The 23,948-nt window shown below is 38.6% G+C and overlaps 1 protein-coding gene across 1 annotated transcript in view; it reads right to left on the bottom strand.

Moving 5' to 3' along the window:
- Positions 1–23,948, bottom strand: part of cdc5l (CDC5 cell division cycle 5-like (S. pombe)) — a 38,894-nt gene that overhangs the window by 12,418 nt on the left and 2,528 nt on the right. The window contains exons 2-13 of the mRNA XM_078399475.1: positions 20,992–21,095; positions 20,009–20,170; positions 18,772–18,899; positions 15,370–15,469; positions 13,835–14,053; positions 9,245–9,389; positions 8,367–8,555; positions 6,003–6,151; positions 5,307–5,460; positions 4,256–4,420; positions 3,934–4,014; positions 3,127–3,369 (exon numbers count right to left, since the gene is read on the bottom strand). Coding sequence (XP_078255601.1) covers positions 3,127–3,369; positions 3,934–4,014; positions 4,256–4,420; positions 5,307–5,460; positions 6,003–6,151; positions 8,367–8,555; positions 9,245–9,389; positions 13,835–14,053; positions 15,370–15,469; positions 18,772–18,899; positions 20,009–20,170; positions 20,992–21,095 — 1,839 coding nt within the window. The remainder of the gene's footprint in view (positions 1–3,126; positions 3,370–3,933; positions 4,015–4,255; positions 4,421–5,306; positions 5,461–6,002; positions 6,152–8,366; positions 8,556–9,244; positions 9,390–13,834; positions 14,054–15,369; positions 15,470–18,771; positions 18,900–20,008; positions 20,171–20,991; positions 21,096–23,948) is intronic.

The raw sequence follows: 23,948 nt of genomic DNA, 5'->3' as shown, positions 1-23,948 counted from the left end.
CTGATCATTCTCAATCAGTACCCCGTTCCTGCCTTCTCCCCATTCCCCCTGACTCCGCTATCCTTAGAGCTCTATCTAGCTCTCTCTTGAAAGCATTCAGAGAACTGGCCTCCACTGCCTTCTGAGGCAGAAAATTCCACAGATTTACAACTATCTGACTGAAAAAGTTTTTCCTCATCTCTGTTCTAAATGGCCTACCCCTTATTCTTAAACTGTGGCCCCTGGTTCTGGACTCCCCCAACATTGGGAACATGTTTTCTGCCTCTAACGTGTCCAACCTCTTAATAATATGTTTCAATAAGATTCCCTCTCATCCTAAATTCCAGTGTATACAAGCCTAGTCGCTCGTCTTTCAACATACGACAGTCCCGCCATTCCGGGAATTAACCTAGTAAACCTACGCTGCACGCCCTCAATAGTAAGAATATCCTTCCTCAAATTTGGAGACCAAAACTGCACACAGTACTCCAGGTGTGGTCTCACTAGGGCCCTGTACAATGGTAGAAGGACCTCTTTGCTCCTGTACTCAACTCCTCTTGTTATGAAGGCCAACATTCCATTGGCTTTCTTCACTGCCTGCTGTACCTGCATGCTTCCTTTCAGTGACTAATGCACTAGAACACCCAGATCTCGTTGTACATCCCCTTTTCCTAACTTGACAACATTCAGATAATAATCTGCCTTCCTATTCTTACCACCAAAGTGGATAACCTCACACTTATCCACATTAAACTGCATCTGCCATGCATCCGCCCACTCAAAGTCTGTCCAAGTCCACCTGCAACCTCATAGCATCTTCCTCACAGTTCACACTGCCACCCAGCTTTGTGTCATCTGCAAATTTGCTAATGTTACTTTTAATCCCTTCATCCAAGTCATTAATGTATATTGTAATTAGCTGCGGTCCCAGCACCGAGCCTTGCGGTACCCCACTAGTCACTGTCTGCCATTCTGAAAGGGACCCATTTATCCCCACTCTTTGCTTTCTGTCTGGAAAACCAATTTTCTATCCATGTCAGTACCCTACCCCCAATACCATGTGCTCTAATTTTGCACACTAATCTCCTATGTGGGACCTTGTCGAAGGCTTTCTGAAAGTCATTCATTTAAATCTCACCAAACAAAGCACCTTATTACAAACACATCTCTGCCACCTAGTGGTACAATTGAGTATGATCATTGTAACATTGCAATCAAGAATGCACTTGCCTACCAAAATGATCTTGAGACCGGTACCCGTAATTACAACGGTTAATCAATACTGTGGATTAACTTGTAAAGCTAAAGTACACTTTATACATTATGTTCCACATTGCTGCGGTTGCATACTGTGAGGAAGGCTGTCAAAGTATAGAGCGGGATATAGATCAGCTTAAGAAATGGGCGGAGAAATGGCAGATGGAGTTTAATTTGATAAGTGTGACATGTTGACTTTGGGTGGCCAAATGTAAGGGGAAAATATGCAATTATATTTTGTGACCCTTCACAGCATTGATGTACAGAGGAATCTTGGCATCCAAGTCCATAACTCCTTGAAAGTGGCAACACAAGTAGATAGAGTGGTAAAGGCAGTGCATGGTATGCTTACTTTCATAGGGCAAGGGTTTGAGACTAAGTCAGGAAATCATGATACAACTTTAGAAAACTTTTGTTAGGTCGCATTTGGAGTATTACGTGCCGTATATACTTTCTATAATGGGTCGCCCCATTATAGAAAGGAAGTGGAGCCTTTTCGAAAAGGTGCAGAGGAGGTTCACCAGAATGATGCCTGGATTAGGGGGCATTAGCTAGAGGGAGCAGACGGACAGGCTTGGATTGTTTTCTCTGGAATGCTATAGGTTGCGGGGAGATCAGATAGATATATATATATAAAACTTTGAGAGGCATAGATAGGAGAGAAAGTTTGAATCTTTTCCTGAAGATGGAAAAATCAAATACAAGAGGGCATGGCTTTATGGTGAGAGGGGCAAAAATTAAGAGATGTGTGAGGCAAGTTTTCTTTTTACAGAGGATGGTGAGTGCCTGGAACGCCCTGCCGGGGGTGGTAGTAGAGGCAGATATGATAATGGCATTCATGAGACTGGTACATGGAAGAAAATGTTTATTTGTAAGCAGATAAAAGATGGTCCTGGCATTATGTTCCATATTGGCAAAGACATTATGGGTCAAGGGGCCTGTTCCATGCAGTATTGTTTTATGTTCTGTATCAGGTCAAGGTTCTCCACAAATCAATAAATCAGTAGTTTGGGGTGATATAACACTAGATCAAATTTAAAAAATAGGAGCATTTTCCATTTAAAGCATGTTCTGGAATTCTGTGATCTTTCAAATTGTTTTTGTATTTTCTCTCCAAATTTTAAATTACAAAGCTTGCACACGATCATCTATATACTAAAACTCTTGTTTGTTTGTTCCTGAACTAGTCAAAACGGTACACAATAGCACGACAATTTTAGGCCCACTTTACTCACCGTCATCCCTTTGGTGCTAATGGAAGAAGTTTCATTGAAATCGGTGTTATATTTTTTAAGTTATTCACATTTTAAAGTTTAAATCTATCTCCTCGGGAGGGAGGGGGGAGGGAGGGGGAGGATAAGGGGGAAGGAGTGGGGAGGGGGGAGGGGAGGAGAGAGAGGGTGCTGCACCAATGCAGGAGAGGTTTGGGCCCAACGGGTCCACTTGGTCTAGGTAATTTCAAAATTCTATGGTGATATACAAGAGCTTTTTGCTTGTCTAAGATTAGATAGCAAGTTAAGGAAAAACATAATTTTAATAACTCAAGATTTTCAATATTTCAATATTTCAAAATGTTACCGTCCAAAGAATCAAAAAGATTATTTTATTCAGAATGTAAAATATCTCATGCTTCTCTATAAGCACAACATGCATTAACATTAATCATGCATTTATAATCCATGTGTTCATTGTTAAGCATGCAAATTCTGTAGTTCCTTCATAATTAAAACCTCCAGGTCTTGGAATCACACCCCTTCCTCTACAGAAACAAGGTTTCCATTTACTTTTGTTTCCTGTATCCTCATATTTTGGCCACTTACTGGGCAGTATCATCATTTGTGGTCTACAATTGATTACAACATACATGAAGAATTAAAACAATTTACAAACCTTTTTCATGTCTTCTTTATTAATCTTCTCATATCTGTTATGTTCCAGAAAAGCAATATGCTCAACATTACCAGAACCTGATCCTGCTCCTTTCCCTCTTTTATTAAACTGATCTACATATGGATGATGCAACGTATCATAATGAAGCATGACAATCATTTCTTTCTTCACCATCTCTTCAGCTTTCTGCATTTCAGTTAGAGGTGGCTCAACATTCAGAGGACGCAAGATGGTCTCATTAACCTAAAATTAGAAGGGAATTTGGTTTTATAAACCATTTCTATACTTTGAAATAAAATGTTTCTATTTATAATTAACCTGCCAAAATTTCAAAGATGGTTCTTAATCAATGAAGCCATGCACAATGTAAATGTCAAGCTTACCCGTAAAACACTTTTGACAGTTGGCTAAGTGTACAGCTGCATCTCTGACATTCACAAACATCAGAATATATTTGAAAACTATTATAAATAAACTATACTACTGAACAATTGTAAAAAAATCAAACTTCTAAATAATAGAAAACTGTTAGATATATGTAAATACTTAAAATGCACCTGTTTCCCTTGCAATTGTCCCCCTCCCCTTCTGAAATTAATCTGTGCCATATCTAACCTGGTGCAGGTTAAGCATTCAGATTTCCCAGTGTATAGAAAGGAATAAATGCTGGAACAGTATGAATGACAGCAGTGAGTTTATCAGGAAGTTGAGACTTCCTTGCTCTGTGGAGCAGCTTCTTCTTGTGATCCAGTTTATCAATCTAGCAGTCCCACAAAAGAAAGTCATGGACTCTTGTTTTATACTTGCCTCTGAAGGCCTTGGAAAACTTCGTTGTACTGATTGGTGTCTCTTTTTTAATTCCCTCTCACGTTCAGCATCTTTCATTGCCTTAAAAGGAGATAATAAAATTTTTGAAAATTACTCAACAAAATTTTACTTTAAGATGCAAAACACAAAAAATATACTGACTTTATGCTCTAAACCACCAGTGCAGCACGTGATCACACATAGTATTCAAATACCAGACACACAATTCAATCGTATCCTCATTATAAAATTGATTCAGTGTAAATACAGACTCGATTCTGTCAAATTCTTTAAAGACTGTTATGGCATAAAAGGAGGTTACCTGTCTTCGAGACTCCACATCAGCAGCATCCTCTATGAAGTTGTCTTCTGTGTCCTGTTCCTCCAGTTCACGTTCTGCATTCTCCGGCAGGACAATTTCGAAGTCATTCTTAGGAGTAGGAAGATTGAGCAGACCCGCCCGCAGTTGCTCCCGGTGCTCTTTTTCCTACAAGAAAAATTATGCAAGACTCTTCACAAAGAGACAAGGGAGCAGCATGGAGAAATTGCTGGTGGCAAATCTGGGCACAAGATTTGGCTACAAAAAAATTAGCCCATTCATTAAATATTCTGAACATTTAAGGTCCACAGGTTATAGTTATTCAGCTTCCTGATTACAAAAGCTATTTCAAAACGAAATTGGAGGAAACAACAGGACCTTTTAAATTAATCTACTCAAAGCATATCCTGTTCCAGGGTCCCCTTTTCAGTATTTGAACAAAAAGCGTAGCAGGATTCTGATAGCCTGGTAATTTTCTACTGCTTTTTTATAATACAGAAGGAAGAAAGCTATTTAAGGTCTTCAATCTTACTTTCTCATTAGCAACTTATACTGCAAGTATTGGTTGTTTGCAGTGAGTTTGGGTCAAGGAAGAGCTTTGGGGTAAAATAACACTACTTATTTCCAAGGCTCATTCATGTGTAGTCCTGATTAACAATTAAAATCACATAAATATTAGCATGTGTAGGCACATGGATATCCCAGGAATGGAGGGATATGGATCATGTGCAGGCAGACATTGTGGGCCGAAGGACTTGATCCCGAGCAGTATTGTTCTATGATCGGTGTAAAAGCACATGAACATTGACTGGTGAGATCTAATTTCCCCAATGATGACCTTGATAATTTCAGAACAAAACTGTGACCAATTAAATCAAATCCATTTTCTAAAACAGGCTTCACCATACTCCTGCTGGCATGTGGTGTGGTGTGGGACATGTTTTAAGATAAATACTTACTTAAGATGTGTCACTCTATATGTCTTATTGTACCAATATAAAAGCATTAACTTTTTTTAATAAAAACAAACTCAAAGGACAGTCCGACTTCATACCAGTTGTTTGGTATCATTATAATCCACAACTTCATCTCCAGGATTGATATTCAATTTATCTCGTAAAGGAGTTCTTCCAGGAGTCACTGCCGCACCAGGTTTTGGTGTCAATCCACTACGTGGAGTCAACGCATCACTCCCATGCGTTGGGGTCCTAAATATTTCAAAATAAGATATTTTACGTTTACTGTCATTCACTCTGGAAACAGTTAAATAAACACTGAAAAGACAATCTTAAATGTAGATGATATTTGAGGTAACGAGAGTACTGACTGCAGGATCATTCACTTTAATCTTTACATTTTCCCCATTCATACTTGGGTTCTGTCTCCTCCATACCGAAATGGAGATAAATGGATTTCAAAAATATTTTCCTTAAATGCAAATAATCCCACCCAAATCAATAATAACTTTCTGAACAGGACATGGTTGAAATCTGGTTATCAATTTTTAAGATCTAAATATCAATAATAAGAGGAGACGATGCAAGATTCAACCAAGGGTGCCTTATGATCTGTAAAACCTACATGTAACCAATCATTATGCAACACGAAAATAAAAATAAAAAACATTGAAGAATTACTCAAGGCAAATTAAGCAACATGTTAAGGTAACAGTTGTTTTTCAGTTCCTAAAATCAAAAGTTATAGTTTCACTATAAAATTACAGTATTAAGAAAAAAAAAAGAACTATTACCTGAAAGGTGTTGCAAGCACCGTATTTGGTGTCTGAACTAACTGTCGCTGCGGGGTTACTCCAGAAAAATCACTTTCATGGAGAGGGGTATTCAGTCCTCCTTTCAAAGGCGTATCTACATTTGTCAGTGCCATTAAATTTTGAGCTTCCTGCACAATGAAAAATAAAAATTTCCCGCTTAGTTCCAATATAATTTTCATATTTACCTTTCCTAACTTTTCTCCTAAATTCATAATATAAATGATCTAAAACCAAGGAAGTTATCTCAAGCACTCCAGAAAACTTACTTTGAATTAGAATGGGCTCCTCTAGGATACTGCTAAAATGATATCTTCCTATATGGCTCCATCAGAAAATAAAAAGAGTAAATCAAAGCAGTGGTTCTCTAAAAAGGCCACCATACAGGACAAGTGTAGGAAAATTACTGCAGATGCTGGTACAAATCGAAGGTATCACAAAATGCTGGAGCAACTCAGCAGATCAGGCAGCATCTCAGGAGAAAAGGAATGGGTGACATTTCGGGTTGAGACCCTTCTTCAGTCTGAAGACGGGTCTCAACCCGAAAAGTCACCCATTCCTTCTCTCCTGAAATGCTGCCTGACCTGCTGAGTTACTCCAGCATTTTGTGATACCATACATGACAATGCGATTTTTAAAAAAAAGCCTCATTTAAGTTTAGCATCACAATAGCTGACATACTCAGAAAATCAGACACACACAAACTTGATTCTGGATGTGTACCATTATCTAATTTTGGTAATGCTGGTCTCATTGGTTAGAAAAAGGAAATAAAAGGTGCGGTTCCCAGTTTTACTTTTCCTAATGAGGTCCTGTAGTGTGAACAACAGAAAATCATCTGAATCAGACTTATTCTGTATAGTTCAGTGGTTGGTGTGAGAAAATATATTTAAAGGTACCAACTGCATTGGTGTCTTACGAACTGATTAGTTTCAGAAGATAGGATAGTTTAGCTCAGTTTATAGATACAGCGCGGAAACAGGCCCTTCGGCCCAACGAGTCCGCACTGACCAGCAATCCCCGCACCCTACACTACCCTACACACACTAGGGACAACTTTACATTTATACCAAACCAATTAACCTACAAACCTGTACGTCTTTGGAGTGTGGGAGGAAACCGAAGATCTCGGAGAAAACCCACGCAGGTCATGGGGAGAACGTACAAACTCCGTACAGACAAGCACCCATAGTCAGGATTGGATGTGTAGGAAGGAACTGCAGATGCTAATTTACACCAATGATAGACACAAAATGCTGGAGTAACTCACAAGGACAACCAGCATCTCTGGATAGAAGGAATGGGAAAGAGATGCAACCTGTCCCGCTGAGTTACTCCAGCAAGGAGTCTATAGTCAGGATGGACCCGGATCTCTGGCACTGTAAGGCAATAGCTATATCGCTATGCCATCTATAACGTTATGCCCCCTAGAGGATAGAAGGCAAATAAATTATTCTAAGGAATATTAGGTCCCTTTATCTCCAAAACGAAGCATTTTAGCAGGGGTGATAGTGCAGGTAATGTTCAACTACCTCTTGTAAAATAATATTTTCAAACTTTGAGCCTTAAAAGTTTAATTTCAAATAAATAAAGGCATTATTTGACAATTTTTCAAAAGTCAATGTGAGAGACTAAAATGTCAATACTTCATCCAAGAATCATGTTCAAAACATGAATATTTACACACTATTTATCGTCCCATAAGAAGTCGAGCATATTTCAGCAACTGACTAACTGGAGATAAAATATTTGCAAACAGGTGCCATGTAATAGCAATGCACTAGCATCCTACAGCAAGGAAACAGGCCTTTCAGACCAACTCGTCCTTGCTGACCAAGATGCCTACTAGGTATGTAGGAAAATAACTGCAGATGCTGGTACAAATCGAAGGTATCATAAAATGCTGGAATAACTCAGCAGGTCAGGCAGCATCTAGGAGAGGGAATGGGTGACGTTTCGGGTTGAGACCCATCTTCAAACTGACCATCAGTCTGAAGAAGGGTCTCGACCCGAAACGTCACCCATTCCCTCTCTCTTAGATGCTGCCTGACCGGCTGAGTTACTCCAGCATTTTGTGATACCTTCAAGATGCCCACTAGGGATATCTCATGTCCTCTTTTTTTCTCTTGATTTCCTGCAACTGTAGTTCCACTACTCTTTGTTGTGTATCAATTTATTTTTATCTTATTTTTTCCTTACCTATTCTCCGCACCAATTATAAATTAAAAAAACTGTTTGCTTTTTATATTTGCAACCCCTTCCATCTGTACTATGCACTCATAAAACATAAGCATTTTAGGTTACAGTACAAAACTGAAGCTCTCTGGATTACTGTAGCTTGATTACCTGAAGAATACGATCCTGTGCTGCTGGAGTACGTGCAGTTCGCAAACTCAAACCAGTATTGGCAATGCTATATTCGGAAAGAAGAGCATTGGAGGCAGAATTTGGCATTCCAGATTCCTCAACAGCTTGGCAGGCTATTTCACTCGCCTGTCCAATTTTGACCACTTCTTCCAATTCAGCGTCAGAGATCTTTTAAAAAAGAAAGCAGATTATTCATGAGTGGCTAACAAAGCATCAAACAATGTCAAGAGATTTACATGCTCATTAAAAACTTTTATACGGGCACCTAAACCCTACTGGATGCGATGAGAGCTGCTATTTCCCTCTTTTTCTATGTGGTTGCACAAGCTCGAAGGCTTGTGAACAATGCAAGTTGCTTGTTAGTTTGGAGGTATCTCTAGGCTGGGGAGCAAAGAGATGGGGTAGAATGAAGCTTCCACCATATTCAAAAGATAGTGTTGCAAGAGACTGTCTGTTGCGTCAACACTTTGGCTGACCCAAGCCACATCCCACATCTTAGCACCGAAGGGCTATAACAGCACCCTGATACCAGTCCTCACAAGCAGCCTCTCTCCATGCGCAATGATCGATACACTGCTGGATTTGCAGCGTTCCCAGCACTGCACTGAGTAGTAGCAGGCAGGCCAAGAGCTCATGCCAGGTTCCAGCGCAGTAGCTCTGTTAGGAATGCATCTGTGTAAAATACTGTATTCAACCTTTCAGCGCTGATTCCATTTGTGTTCTCATCTGGGGCAACACCTCCAAAGTGCTATGTGAGGTACCAGTATACTCACATTTTTGTAAGAAATCAGCATCTGCAGATGACAATATAGAAAATACAACAATTATCTTTGTGGCATTTGATGTGGGGAATTTACCTGTGGTGCAGGAAGAACTAATTTACTTCTTTTCTTAGTAAACTCAGAGACACCACTGATCTGTAATATAGCAGAAGGCAAATCAGATTCCTTCTTCTTTTTCAGACGTTGCTTATCTTTCTTCTGTTCAGATTCTTCTTTCTCACTAAATAAAACAAATAAACAATATTATGATCAACATATTTGTAATGAGCACTGGATTTTAGAAAGTTAGCTCTAAACTTCAACAGCCAACTTAATTTGTAAAATGAAAAAAAAAACACGCATTTTTCACTGAACCGGTTACCTGGATTTATAAATAGACATGTTTTGGTAACCTAAGAAACACATAATTTAACTAAAAATTTTTTACTGAAGCCTCCTCTCCTGAAACAATAAGACAAACATATAATTGGCAAAAAAGCAGCAAGGACAATTATATGACAATTGTATGTACTGTACTTTGAATTCAAAGTTATTTCTGGTATTTTCGAGTTACTGACATATAAGGATTATCACTTGCAGTGCAAAATGATGCTATCATTCACAGATTTGGTTCTGCTCATTTTTAAAGTGTCATTATTACCAATATATACACTTTCTCAATTAAAGTCATGCAAACATTAGGAAATGGAATTAATTTTAGGTTTGAGAACTTGCAAATGCTCCAGCAGTTGCACTGGTTCTGGTTGATTACTGCGCAAACACCTCATAAGTGGTTATCTCGCACTGTGTCAAAGTACAATGCATTTCATGCATTTACAAAAGGTAGAGAAAGTCTAATTTAAAAGCTGGTTCCAACTAATAACGACAATAGACAATAGATGCAGGAGTAGGCCATTTGGCCCTTTGAGCCAGCACCGCCATTCAATGTGATCATGGCTGATCATTCTCAATCAGTACCCCGTTCCTGCCTTCTCCCCATACCTCCTGACTCCACTATCCTTAAGAGCTCTATCTAGCTCTCTCTTGAATGCATTCAGAGAACTGGCCTCCACTACCTTCTGAGGCAGAGAATTCCACAGATTTACAACTCTCTGACTGAAAAAGTTTTTCCTCATCTCCGTTCTAAATGGCCTACCCCTTATTCTTAAACTATGGCCCCTGGTTCTGGACTCACCCAACATTGGGAACATGTTTCCTGCCTCTAACGTGTCCAACCCCTTAATAATCTTATATGTTTCAATAAGATCCCCTCTCATCCTTCTAAATTCCAGTGTATACAAGCCTAGTCGCTCCAGTCTTTCAACATACGACAGTCCTGCCATTCTGGGAACTATCCTTTACAATGATAATAGTGAGGGTTTCAACAATGCTCATGCCATTGAATATCAAGTCTTGCTGGAGATTATGAATTCCTGAGCAATTATTCGATTTGAATATTATTTGCTGCTTTTCAGAAAAGGGAAAAATCAGATGACCATTTCAAAGTGAAATAATAGAAACACTCAGCAGTTTTGAAACACTCAGCTGTTTGCTAGAAACATTCAACAGTTTAAGCAAGATAGGTGAAAAGAGAAACAGAGTCAACATTGCAGGTTAAGGACGCTTTGTCTGACAGGGTCTTCCATCTGAATCGTTAATCATTTCTCTTGCCATGGATGGTACCTAATCTTTTGAACGTTTCCAGCATTTTCTGTTTTTAATTCAGATTCCTAGAACTGCAGCTTTTTGATTTTCATTTAAAAGTGAGAATACAGTAATTTGCAGCAAACGCAATTAATTCTTTGGTACTAAGAGAGTGGAAGAGGCAGCGCCGACACAGTTGTTAATGTAATTGAAAAAGAGTTGAGAGTGAAAGCCTGTAAAGTACTGAAACAAGTATTCCATGTATCTATTAAAAGGCCAGACACACCAGTCAGGTTTCCCTAGCCACACCTTTGACTTGGGGAAGGCAGGTGGAGTTCAAGAAATTGTTCAATGCAAGAATGTTTTCAGCCAAAGCAGGATGGTGGTAGAAGGGGACCAACTGGCTCTTAGGTCATCCTCATAGGGTCTAAGAACATAGAGCTGGTTAGGATTAACTAGTTAGGACAGAAAACTGAAAACTAATTGTGGAGACACCAGCAGAGTCATGGATGTTCAGAAGGGACTGGTTTAGAGACAGAAGAAAGTCATGGTAGGAAGACATAAGTTTGGTTAGAAGGGCAGCCTGAAACAGTGGGTCTTGTAGATTTTGGGGAGGAGGTGTGCAGGCATGTGAGCGAGGTAAAAAAAAGGGAAAAAGCCGAGCGCTTGTTCAGCAGGGGTCAAAAAATTGGTACATTTTTGAAAAATTTGCACACAAAATTACCAGTTTCAAGCCTTTTAGTGCATTTCAAAGTTAAAATGTACATTACAAAATAATGTGAATATGTCATTAATATATTAATAACATTTTGAAGTAAATTCGCACATTAATTGATAATCAGCCCAAAAAGGTGGTAATTGGCTTTTCTGCTGTGTTTTATATTTTAACCCCGTCTTAATTAATTTAGTTATATAATCTTGCACTTAAATTTAATATTTACTCATTACAGTTCCACCACTGATTTTCTGGCACTCTTGGTTCGAGCTTTGCTGGTTTATCCAGCTGATTAAGGAAGTCAGCTATGGGCATAGATTTGCTGGCTCGAGCTGGGCTGGTTCCAGAGCCCCGGCCGCAGGTTGCAAATTCAACCCACCGAACAGCCATGGAAGTCCCGATGAGGTCGAGATTGGCTGCCTTGCCCAGCCGAGGTGCCACATTTTCGGGAGACTTCCAGGGCGCGGGGGATTTCTCGTGGCTCCCCTCGCAACCTCTAGCGGAACCCTAGTGTTCATAACAAGTCTATACATCATTTATTTATTTATTTTTTTCCGATCCGATTTCATTGGTAAACGTGATTTTGGCGGTGATAAACGGGGAAATCATGCAAAAAGCTCGGAAAAGTGATTTTAAAAACGCAGAAATCAGCGGAAAATTACACGACTGAGTGTGATTGAGGAACCATGAGGCTGTGGAGGGTAGATTTCCTGAGGAAATTAGTCCATGGAGAAATACAACAAGGTAAAAAGGCCCTGTGGCCCAACTCATCTTCGTTGACCAAGATGCCCACTAAACCTTTCTATTCATGTATCTATGCAAATGCTTTTTAAATGTTGTTAAAAGTATACCTCAAGCACCTTCCCTATATGCACCACCCTGTGAGAAGTTGTCCCTCAGGTCCCTTTTACATCTTCACCATCTCAACTTAAATCTATATCCTCTTATTTTCGATTCCCCTTCCCTAGAAAAGACTGTGTGCATTCATCTGCCCCTCATGATGACATACACCTCCATAAGATCACACCTTCTCCTAGGTCTCCTACAATCCAAGGAATAAAGTCCTACTCCATGGTCCATGATTGCCAGGGGCTGTCACGGTGGCGCAGCGGTAGAGTTGCTGCCTTACAGCGAATGCAGTGCCGGAGACCCGGGTTCAAGCCCGATTACAGGTGTTGTCTGTACGGAGTTTGTATGTTCTCCCCGTGACCCGTGTGGGTTTTCTCCGAGATCTTCGGTTTCCTCACACACTCCAAGGACGTACAGGTTTGTAGGTTAATTGGCTTGGTAAATGTAAAAAATGTCCCTAGCGGGTGTAAGATAGTGTTAATATGCGGAGATCGCTGGTTGGCGCAGACCCAGTGGGCTGAAAGGCCTGTTTCCGCGCTGTATCTCTAAACCAAACTAAATTAAGTCCTGATATTCGGTCATGGTTCAGTAAGAGGTATCTGACAGCTTATGTTTGGCATTTGCAGGGCAGAAATCAGCTTGCCAAGCCAGAAAGCAGTGCCCTAACAAGCAAGTTTCTAAATGCCGGAGTTGGGCCAAGTTAGGAGATAGGTAGGTACCGTGAATAAAGGCAGAGTAAAATCATGCTAGTTAATGTCATATCATGTTAGTGACTTAGAGAAGATAAGAGATGATAGAAGCACTCCAACTGGATGGGAATTCTGGAGATAGGCCAGGACAAAGAAATGGGCATGGAGGTGAAGAGTTCATCATGCTGGGATCTGAATTCACTAAAATGGGAACTTGGGGTGAAGCCAAGGCCTCTACGATTATGTCCTAGGAAGGGGCTTATGGACCTCCAAAAACCATATTTCTTTATATATGGTTCCATCTGTGAAATTATTTTTCCTGATGCCAAATGATTTCCATTGTATATGGGCTCCTTGATGCCACACATGGTTAAATCCTGCCTTGAGATTAAGGACAACTGCGCTCACCTCATCTCTGGAAATCAGTCGTTTAGTATATGTTTGGACTAAGGTGGTCTGGACTGTATCAGTCCTGACTAAACGCAAATTGGGCAGATGGGTACAAGCCATCTAACGCCAATGACGTCTTCCATTACTTTTCAGATGATTGAGAGCAGATGGTTCGAGTGATAGTTAGCATGTCTACAGGTGCAGCTAGTTCTCATGCACCGTGACCAGGTGTTTTAGATGCTTGGGGAAAACCCAAACTGTAACATCCGAAGATATTTAAACTTCAACGAAAATGCTTGCACAATGGAAAAAAAATGTGAAGTGCCTACACCGTAAATAGAAAGCCTAAAAAAAAGCAAAGTACAGGAATGATGATTTAGCTTTTTTGCTGCAACTTACGATCGTAGCTCTCCATCTAGATGTTGCTGGCGGAGTCTTTTGAAGTCTGGTTCAAGTGTTTGATAGTTTTCCTCCGCGGTATCATAAAAACCTGGAGCAGGTTTCTTTTCAAAGGGGATTTCAGCATTATAATCCACTCCTCTCTTCTTTTTTCTTTTTTTCTGTATCTCAATGCCAGCAGCTCGCAATTCTCTGCGCTTCTGAAGTGCTGCTAGTCGTCTACAATATTTAAAGGCACATAGATTATTATTTTACCTTCAAGTTTTCATTTTGTAGACTCCCATCAAATTAAAACGTTCATTTGATATCACTTAAAATGGATCTCAAAAGTTAGAAAATAATTATTCTTAATAATTAAACAAATACACTACAATTTTCATGAAAGAACAGCTGAAGAAGGGTCTCAACCCAGAACGTCACCCATTCCTTCTCTCCAGAGATGCTGCCTGTCCCGCTGAGTAACACCAGCGTTTTCTGTCTATCTTCAGCACTAATCACTTTGCAGCTTGTGAAATATTTTAATAGGAATGCAATGGCAACCAGCCAAGATGTTTTCATCTGTGACCCCATAGTCTTCTTTGAGAGGAGAAACAATGGAGAAACAAAGAATTTCAGAAACCTTGCTTGAATCAATTTTTCTTTTATGGCTATATTTTGGCTACTGCATTCAATGTTTACATGCTTTAGGCAAAAACTTTGAGCATTTGGTTTTCTGTTGTAAATGGTCATTATGCAGTCATTTTAAAATGCTGTGCGACAATGAATATTGTCACACAGAGAAAGGGAAAAACTTTGTGCTGCAAAAAGAAATTGTGACCATTTGCATTGGAAATAATACAGAGGGCTTCAGGATATTGTTTAATTTTCTTCTGCACAAAATATAATACAACATTCCTGATATATAAAAGCAAAAAATATATACCTGTAGATATAAAAATAGTATGATATTTATATCAAAAACAATTTTTAAGAGCAAAAGTACATAAATGTAAACTTTATTCTTAAATAAAAAATTACTCAGGATTATCTAACTGTAAAATAGACAATCACTCCCGTCAGATAGATAATTATTATTCTTCTGCATCAATGCTGATTACATACCTCTGAATTCTAATTTCAGAAAATTACAAATATTCTGATATATCAGAATATATATTCCTTTATCTAAAATATAGGAATAAAGAAATTACTATATTTCAAAATAGGAACATATTATTCCTAATGTAATATACAGAAAATAACAGTAATATTAATCTTATTTCAGATTTAGCAAAGTTTCGTAAAGCCTGGCCTTGTTTGTTTTGGATAGAAAGATGATGCATATGGTGCATCAGGTCTACACAGGGGAACTTAAAAGGCGATTTACGAGGTAATTTTTTTAAATGCAGAAATTCCTCCTCCCAGGAGGAATTGGTAGAAGCAGATATAATAGCCATGTTTGAAGGTTTAGACACGCATCAATGGGAAATAGCTTCTCTTTATATTAAAAAAAAATTCTAATGAAAAATGGGATTTTACTGCACATAATTACTAACCTGGCTTCTTCAAGCTGCTTTTCTCGTGCTTTTCTCTTGGCTTTCTTGCCTTGCGTATTGGCCAAACGAGCTCTAGCCTCAGACAGCATTTCAAGTTCATCTATGAATTAAAATATATTCTCAATGTAACCTTGTTGCATTAATAATGGTTAAAATTAATATTTTGGTAATAAACAAGATGTAGTAAAAATACCAGAATAGCAAGAATTTTCTGTTCAAATTGTTTCTAAAAGATTTTTAAAACGTTCTGACAGTCAGTATTACACCAGCAATCTATAATGTCTTTGATTATCTCTGTTATGTGTTGTGAATAATTGGATGAGTAGCAATTTTCCAGCAAGATTCATTATTTTTTTTCTAAATAGTCTGTAGTTTCTTAATCTTTTCTTACTTGCTCATTTTTATTCACATCAGCTCCTGTAGCCCGCAAGTTATTCCATTGCATTTTCTCATCAATTGTTTTATTCTTTTGCCACTTACCTATATTAAGGGGTAATTTGCTGTCACTCTTTGAGCCTACTAGCATTGCTTTGCAAAGTGGGAGGGTAGCTGAGAATTCAGCATAAACCCATAGTCACATGAATAATGTGCAAACTCCATAGACAACTGACAAGGTCAAACCCGAGTCCCCAGAGCTGTGTGGTAGCAGCACTAACTGCTGCACAACATCTCATTTTTATTACATAGATATGGCTTTTTTGCTTAGATGCAAAATATGTTGAAATTCTATTGAGTTGGTATGCTCTTTTTTTGGTTGAGCAGTCAGTAATAATCAAGATTTAAAAATAAACACCCATTTTATGACTTGGAACTAATAAGGGAGTTCGGTATCTCGTGCTAAACATTCTTGCCCGCTGAGCTGCTGCGTGTATACAGACCTGCGTTTCATCCATATTTTCCAGTTTTGCTTCTTCGAGGTAAGAAAATACTGCTTTCAAAACTATTAACTATGTGTTTTTATGGTTAATTTGTACAAAACTACGATGATTTTATTGGTTTTATTGCTTTATGCTTTGGTGAGTGAGCAAGATCATGACGATAAATAACAAGCATTTAAAAAAAATTGTTTTCTGTTTGGGGAGGGAGAATGAAATGAAATGTATAATATCTGTAACTATCAATAGATTTCTGAATGAGTTCTGCATGTACATGTGTAAGTAAAGTTGTGTAGTACAAAACTTAGTCACGAGTCTCCTGACTAATCATATCTCTTCTGATTCCCATAACATTGGATAATTTTAATCAGTATTTGACATTGTAATTTTCTGGTATAATCTTGTGATTGCATAAATTAGTTCAATATACTTGCACCATTTTCTTTTGCATTGTAACTTGTAATAGACATGCTTACAGGACCCTATTTGAATTAACATATGATTGACTTTGTTATTTATTTTGTTTGATATGGTACTGGGCAAAGCCATGTGAATTTGTGCAATTTTGGGCTGTGGGAGTGGCACGTTTCACCTGAATAAGTGGATGCAGAATGTGTGTGACAGCCACAACAGTAAATTTGCAACTGGAAACTGTTTCTGCCCACTGTATAGCAAGGATTTAGTCAGTCACAGAGCATGGAAACAGACCATTCGGCCCAGTATGTCCATAACGACCCATTTGTACTAATCCCATCATCCAGTATTTGGCTCATACCCTTTAATGCTTAGGTCACTCGGTGTTCATCTGGCCACCTTGAATGCCCTCAGCAATTCTGCTTCCATCACTCTTGCTATCATTCCAGGTACTTATCACTCTCCAAGTGAAAACATCCTCTCCTGTAAACATCTTGCCTCTTACCCTAAATCCATATTCTCTGGTTTAATTCATCACTAGTCAGGGTAAAAGATTCCTGAAATCCATCCCAATTGTACTACTTATAAAATTTAAATATTGCAATCATGTCTCCTCTTAACCTCCACTCCAGGGAAAACAGACCATCTCTCCAGTAGCTCATAACTGAAATCTCCATCCCAGCAACATCCTGGCGAATTTCCTCTGCACCTTCTCCAGCACAATCACATCCTTCCGAATGTTCGATGACTGCACAAGTACAGCAATGTCTGACCAATATTTTATGAAGTTAGAGTATAACTTCTCTACTCTCCTATTCAATGCCACAACTCATGAAGATCAGCATCTTTATGACTTCTTAACCATATTATCTACCTGTGCTTCAACCTTCAAGGATCTTTTGACTTGCACATCAAGATCTCTCTGTTCCTCAATATTCTTAGTTTAGAAGCTTAGGTGGAAGAGTAGGGACCCAATAGAGATAAACAAAATCATGAGGGGGATATTTGTAATAGAAGGAACGTTGCCACAAAATTGGGGTGTATAGGTGTGTTTAGGTTGAGGGTAAGACTCATGCGCTTTATATAGAAGATTTGGGGAGGAATTTGTTCACTCAGGGGATGGTTGGAATCTGGAATGCATTGCCTGAGGGAATGAATGCTGAAGGCAGGTACTCCTAGAACATTTAATCAGTATCTAGACGAGTGCTTGTATTGTCAAGGCATAGAAGGCTATGGACGAAATGCTGGTAAATGACATTAAACAATAGGTGCAGGAGTAGGCCATTCGGCCCTTCGAGCCAGCACCACCATTCAATGTGATCATGGCTGATTATTCTCAATCAGTACCCCGTTCCTGCTTTCTCCCCATACCCCCTGACTCCGCTATCCTTAAGAGCTCTATCTAGCTCTCTCTTGAAAGCATTCAGAGAGGGATTAGCAATGGGAAGCATTCAGAGAAGCAGAGAAGCATTCAGCAATGGGATTAATATAGATGGGTATTGATGGTCAGCGTGGACATGGTGAGCCAATGGGTCTATTCCCGTGCGATATGACTCTACAAATGCTAAATCTGAATCCCAGTATTGAAATTTACATCCCATCAAACCAACAATGCTTCTTTACCACCTTTTATTTTGGTGGGACCTTTTTCATAAAGTTTACGTAAAATCCTTCTCTTTTTCCCCCTACACTGTAATTTTTGATGTCTCAAAGATCGAAGGGCTGAATGGCCTACTCCTGCATCTATAGTCTATGTATCTAGCACTAATGGTGATAAATAAATGGAAAGTTTTTGCTGTTGTGGAGTGAATAGCAGTTCATGACTCCAGTCAACACACACACACCATACACATAAATGAACTCAGTTTTTCATGTCATATCTCCTCCCCTCATTTTTTCCCCCCACTTGGTGCAAACACCCCCATGCTGATACACGTGACAACAACAAACCAATGCCAGACTGCAAATGTTTGATTCCTCACATATAATATTGCAGTATAATGTTACGTACAACAATGTTGGTGCAATGTCGGTTTCAATATTTCATTTTTACAGAGTGACAAACCAATTACTCAAAAGTAATCTATATAAATCAAGTTTAACTAAGAAGTACCTTCATCCATATCGACTGGGTCAGGCCTGGCTGGTTTAGTTTCTGGGTTTGGATCAATCTCACCAGGTTTAAGCTTTCGAGGATCATCAGCAGCTTCCTCTTCTTGGTCTCTCTGGGCAGCTTTATCTCTGAAATATGCCCCAACAGTTGCATAACCATGATTTTTCGAAATATTTTTATTTAAATGTTGGTTTGTGTAAAATCAGACTGCTCACCATTTATATTTTTAATTTGTGCACAAATAAAACCAATTAAAATAACTTTGCTAAAGAAAATGATTATGCCAACCAGGTACAAGAAAATGTGCAGATGTTTCCACATCTTTCACGATCGCTTATTGAAGTGAAAAACATCTGAATTAGATTCAGATTTGTACCAGTAAGATAAGAAATACATAATCTTTCCTGAATGCAAAATACAGATATCCTTGGAATATCCATGCAAAATGTGATTCGTGCATGAAAGCACTCTTCATATGATGATTTTGACAGGCCAACGATAACTGGTGATTTGCTAGAAATCGACTGTCAAAGTTAATCTGAAGTTTATGAAATTTAATATGGTTTATGATACTTGAGTACCAAATCAACTTGCCGATTGGAAATGCATGTTTATGCAAAAAAAATTAAAAAGGGAAGAAATCCCAACAGAAGGAAAACATTAAAACGGCAAATATTTCTTACAAATAACAAGTGCTTAAAATATCTGACTACAAGATCCTCATCCTGCAAAGATCTAATGCACGTGGTGTCTGCTAATAAAATAATCTTAAAATTAACATAATTCTCCTGTTAATGGTTATGTTAATAACTTGATCTTAAAAGCTAAAGGAAAGATCATAGACAGAGTAAGTTATTTTCCTGCCACTCATAGGTGGAATTATCTGAATTCCTGACAGCTGAAAGCGGCACCACAAATTTAGATGGATAATCCTGAAATCATATATAAATAGCATATTATTGCAAAAAATACATTTAACCAACACTATTAATCACCATTTCTAATTAATTAAAAAACCTGATTAAAGAAAATAATGTTTATAAAAAACACGGCCTTTAAATGACAACAATTCCTTCACTTGAATATAAATTTGCAACATCTTATATGATTTATATTAATGTAGTCAATTTAGTTTTAGATATTTAATTGCAAATGTCTCGATGCCAATATAGCATTTCCCCAGGATTTCAGCAATTCGTTTTTGTTTTCCTATTTCCCTTATTGTACTTCAACTTACAGAAGATATTCATAATGTTCCAAGCACTGGGCAGCTGTTCTGCCAATAATTGGAGCAATGGTCCTCCACTGGGTTGGCATGAGCTTTGCCAAATGGAGTAACTTCTCTTCTTCCTCCCTTGACCATTCTGTCTTCTTGATACTTGGATCTAGCCACTCATACCTTGTTGGCAAAAAAACAAAACAAAACCAAGATTTCATTCATTATAATTATTAAAGGCAGATTCACAGTTTCAATAACGTGCTTTAGAAATATTAAACCCCATGTCTTTTCCTGGATACTTCATCTTTCAGTCAAGATGAAGGGTCTCAACCTTAAACATCAACAGACCATTTCCCTCCACAAATACTCCCTGACCTGCTGAGTTCCTTCAGTTACACTAATTTTTCTGTTGCAGATTTCAGCATCTGTAATCTCTTGAGCTACTTTGATTAAAGTGACCAATTAATGCATACTTCATGGAAAGTTAAAATGTGCTTGAATATATAACTACATATTGTGTGTGTAATATCCTTACCATGCATAGTAAATAGTATCTTCTACGGTCATCTATAATTTCTGTAGTATAATGCTGAACTAAAAGAATGAGCACCCATCTGTAGTATGTGACAATAGTTGTGTTTTGTTAAACTTAGTCAGAATTTTTGCCAAGACTAGTGATGGAAGTTAATCACGGACTGTTGCTCATTATTATGAAGACCCTCAAAACTAATCATTTTATCAAATCATGTTCCTGAATGCTATTTACCCATCTTTTTTTTAAAATGAGCAATATTCAAACAAGTTATGAAATTGTTAATTAACTGTCCACAGCCCACTGGGATTGAGGTTGCGGAAAGCGATGGGTTAGGAAGATAAAATAAAATTCTGTTGCTCTTTGTGGAATGTGGACACACACCTTTAGATTCACCTAACTCGCTTGTACTCACTGACTAGGTTCACCAACAACAGTGAATCCACTGGAAAGAAAATGTCAAACTTACCATCTGGCTTTGCATTGTTTGGCTGACTTCCGGTGCAACAGTGATGCAATACGTGACCACTGGTTTTTGCCATATTTCATTACCGCTGCTTTAAGAATTTCATCCTAAAATAAACAAATAACATGTTACTTATAATAGAACTGAAGCATGATTTTCTGAAGTGCATAAAGAGCATACGAGCTCTCCAAGTTACAGAACTCAGACATGAATCTCCAACTACAATCAATTTAAAAATTGACATCAAAATTATAATTGTTATTTTAAATATGGTTTGGTCTTCCCTATTATTAACTGTCAGGCCAAGGATTTTGTAAGGACTTTCCAGTGTCACTCTCTACAAGTCTTGGAGCTGTGCTATCAGGTAGAGACTATGAATAAATGAAAAGAAATGTCTCAGACACGTGGGCAGCAATCCAGGGTACACAAGAAAATCTCGAGGGTCAGCTGCCCATGCAGAAAAAAAGATTGTGGATGGGAGGCTTAAGGAATAGGGACAGAAATCCAAAAGAATGTGGACAAAAACAATAAAAACAGAAACTGATTTTTAAAATTGAAATGCTAAGACATGTACCACCAGTTTTAGCATTGATGCATGCTGGATTAAATTAGAATAATTTAAATGATTGAAAATAAAACTGATGGGACTTCAGCATCTTTTTTGTCTCCCTATTTCTCTTTTTGTGCTTTTACTCAACATTGAACTGAATGAAAATTAAATTTATTCAAACGAAATAAGAAATTGGTTAAAATGCAAATATTGAAATTGGAGGTGCATCTGACATTGTGGATACAGTAATCATGTGGGATTCTTTATATCGACTGAGTAAATCAATTTAGTACTAACAGTGCAGAGAATTAATTCCTAGAATGCATACTAGACCAGTTAAGGAACAGGCGATTTTTTAAATCAAATCTAATCAGAAAGGATAACGATAAAATGACAGGATTTTACATTAAATTTGAAAGTGATGTCATTCAATATACTAAGCACAGATTTTCATCTAATCAATGGAAACTAGGCACGAGAGACAGGTTGCCTCTAGGATATTCGGAAGGGACAGGCAGAAGATCTACTGACCAGAAACCTAGCATTTTTGAAAAAATTATTTGGAGTTGAGCCTATATCTTCCAAGACGAGCATTTATTGCTCATCCTTATTCGGTTTATTAAAATGCTTCAATTCTGTTGAAAGTATTCCAGTATTGTTGAGCAAAAAAATCCAGAATTTATATTTAGAAACAGCGAAGGTGCAGCCATGTATTTCCAAATCAAAACAGTGTGTCGCTTGGAAGATAATTTGTAAAAGGTAGTGCACATACACTAATACCACCCTTATCCTTCTTGACCTCGAAGATCGTGCTGGAGATTGGTGACATTTTGTGATATTTCTCATAAAACAGCAAAACTACAGTCCGAGAGTTGTGAATCTGTGGAATTCTTTGCCTCAGAGGGCAGTGGAGGCCAATTCTCTGAATACATTCAAGAGAGAGCTAGATAGAGCTCTTAAGGATAGCGGAGTCAGGGGGTATGGGGAGAAAGCAGAAACAGGGTACTGAATGAGAATGATCAGCCATGATCACATTGAATGGCGGTGCTGGCTCGAAGGGCCGAATGGCCTACTCCTGCACCTATTGTCTATTGTCTATTGACACTTCTATGATTACTTTTCCCTATCTATCTGGTCCAACACTGAGAATGTAATTAAATCCAAAACTGAAAGTTTCACCAGTCCATCTTTGCTGAATCAAAACAGTTTTTGGAACTACCAATCCTAATTAGACCCAACCCTTCCGGCGCTGCTGTGAATACAAACTACGGAAAATTTGTAGCTGGGGGATTGGGAGGGGGGAGTCCAGGTGTAGCTGAAACAGCGCCAATTTCGCCCCCCACCCCTTTCTCCCCAGCATGCCTCTAGCCAATATTTAATCACTCAAGAACAAGCTTGAAGAGTATAGGAAGGAACTGCAGATGCTGGTTTACACTGAAGTTAGACACAACATGCTGGAGTGACTCAGCTGACCAGGCAGTATCTCTGGATAGAATGAATGGATGACGTTTCGGGTCGAGACCCTTCTTCAGATCGAGAGTCAGGGGAGAGGGAGTCAGAGATATAGACGGGTAAGGTGTGAAAACAAAGGGGACGGAGATCAAGGAAATGTAGAATAGATCATTGTTACCCGAGGGGAAGATGCCAACGAGGCATACAATCAGCATAATTTTATCAGGACAGTCAAACTAGTCGGAGAACTAGGACGGGGGAGGGATGGAGAGGGGGAAAGCAAGGATTACTTGATGTTAGAGGTCAATATTCATACCGCTGGGTTGTAAGCTGCCCGTGAAATATAAGATGCTGAAACATGAGGAGCTTGAAGAGTTGACAGCAAGGCTGCTGTTTCAAAGGGTGATAAGGGACTGCTGTTCTTTGTTTTACTGAAACATGGTTCATCCATGACTCTCGACCTGCTATATAACTCGAGGGTTTCTTCATTTATTTAGCAAATCGTACAGAATCCTTAAGCAAGAAGGCAGTGGCGTTTGTTTTTTGGTCAATGCTTCATTGTGCACTCATGTGACGGTCGAAGCTTAATTCTGCTCTTCTGACCTGGTACACTGATCGTAAAATGTTGTCCCTTTTACCTCCAGAGAGAATTCACCGCTACCATTTTGATGACGGGTTACATCTCACCCCAAACCAACACCAAGGTGATACTTGAAGTCAACAACTCTTGAGACAGCCAAGCCGGATGTTCTATTCATTATTTCCAGTGATTTCATTCTAGTTAACTTCAGAAACTACTCACCAAATATCATCAACATGTCTCCTATCCCATGGTCGTGTGTTAACGCTCTAGACCTTTGCTACACCACCATGTTTCCCTATCACTCCATACCTTGCACTCATTTTGGCTAGTCTGATCATCTGTCAATGCTGTTCCTTGCTTAGAGTGAAGTGCAAG

Source organism: Rhinoraja longicauda, chromosome 5 (assembly GCF_053455715.1).
Source record: "Rhinoraja longicauda isolate Sanriku21f chromosome 5, sRhiLon1.1, whole genome shotgun sequence".
In the NCBI taxonomy this organism is placed as follows: Eukaryota; Metazoa; Chordata; class Chondrichthyes; order Rajiformes; family Arhynchobatidae; genus Rhinoraja; species Rhinoraja longicauda.
Note: the sequence above shows the minus strand (reverse complement) of the source record. Positions and strands in the feature narration are given on the sequence as shown.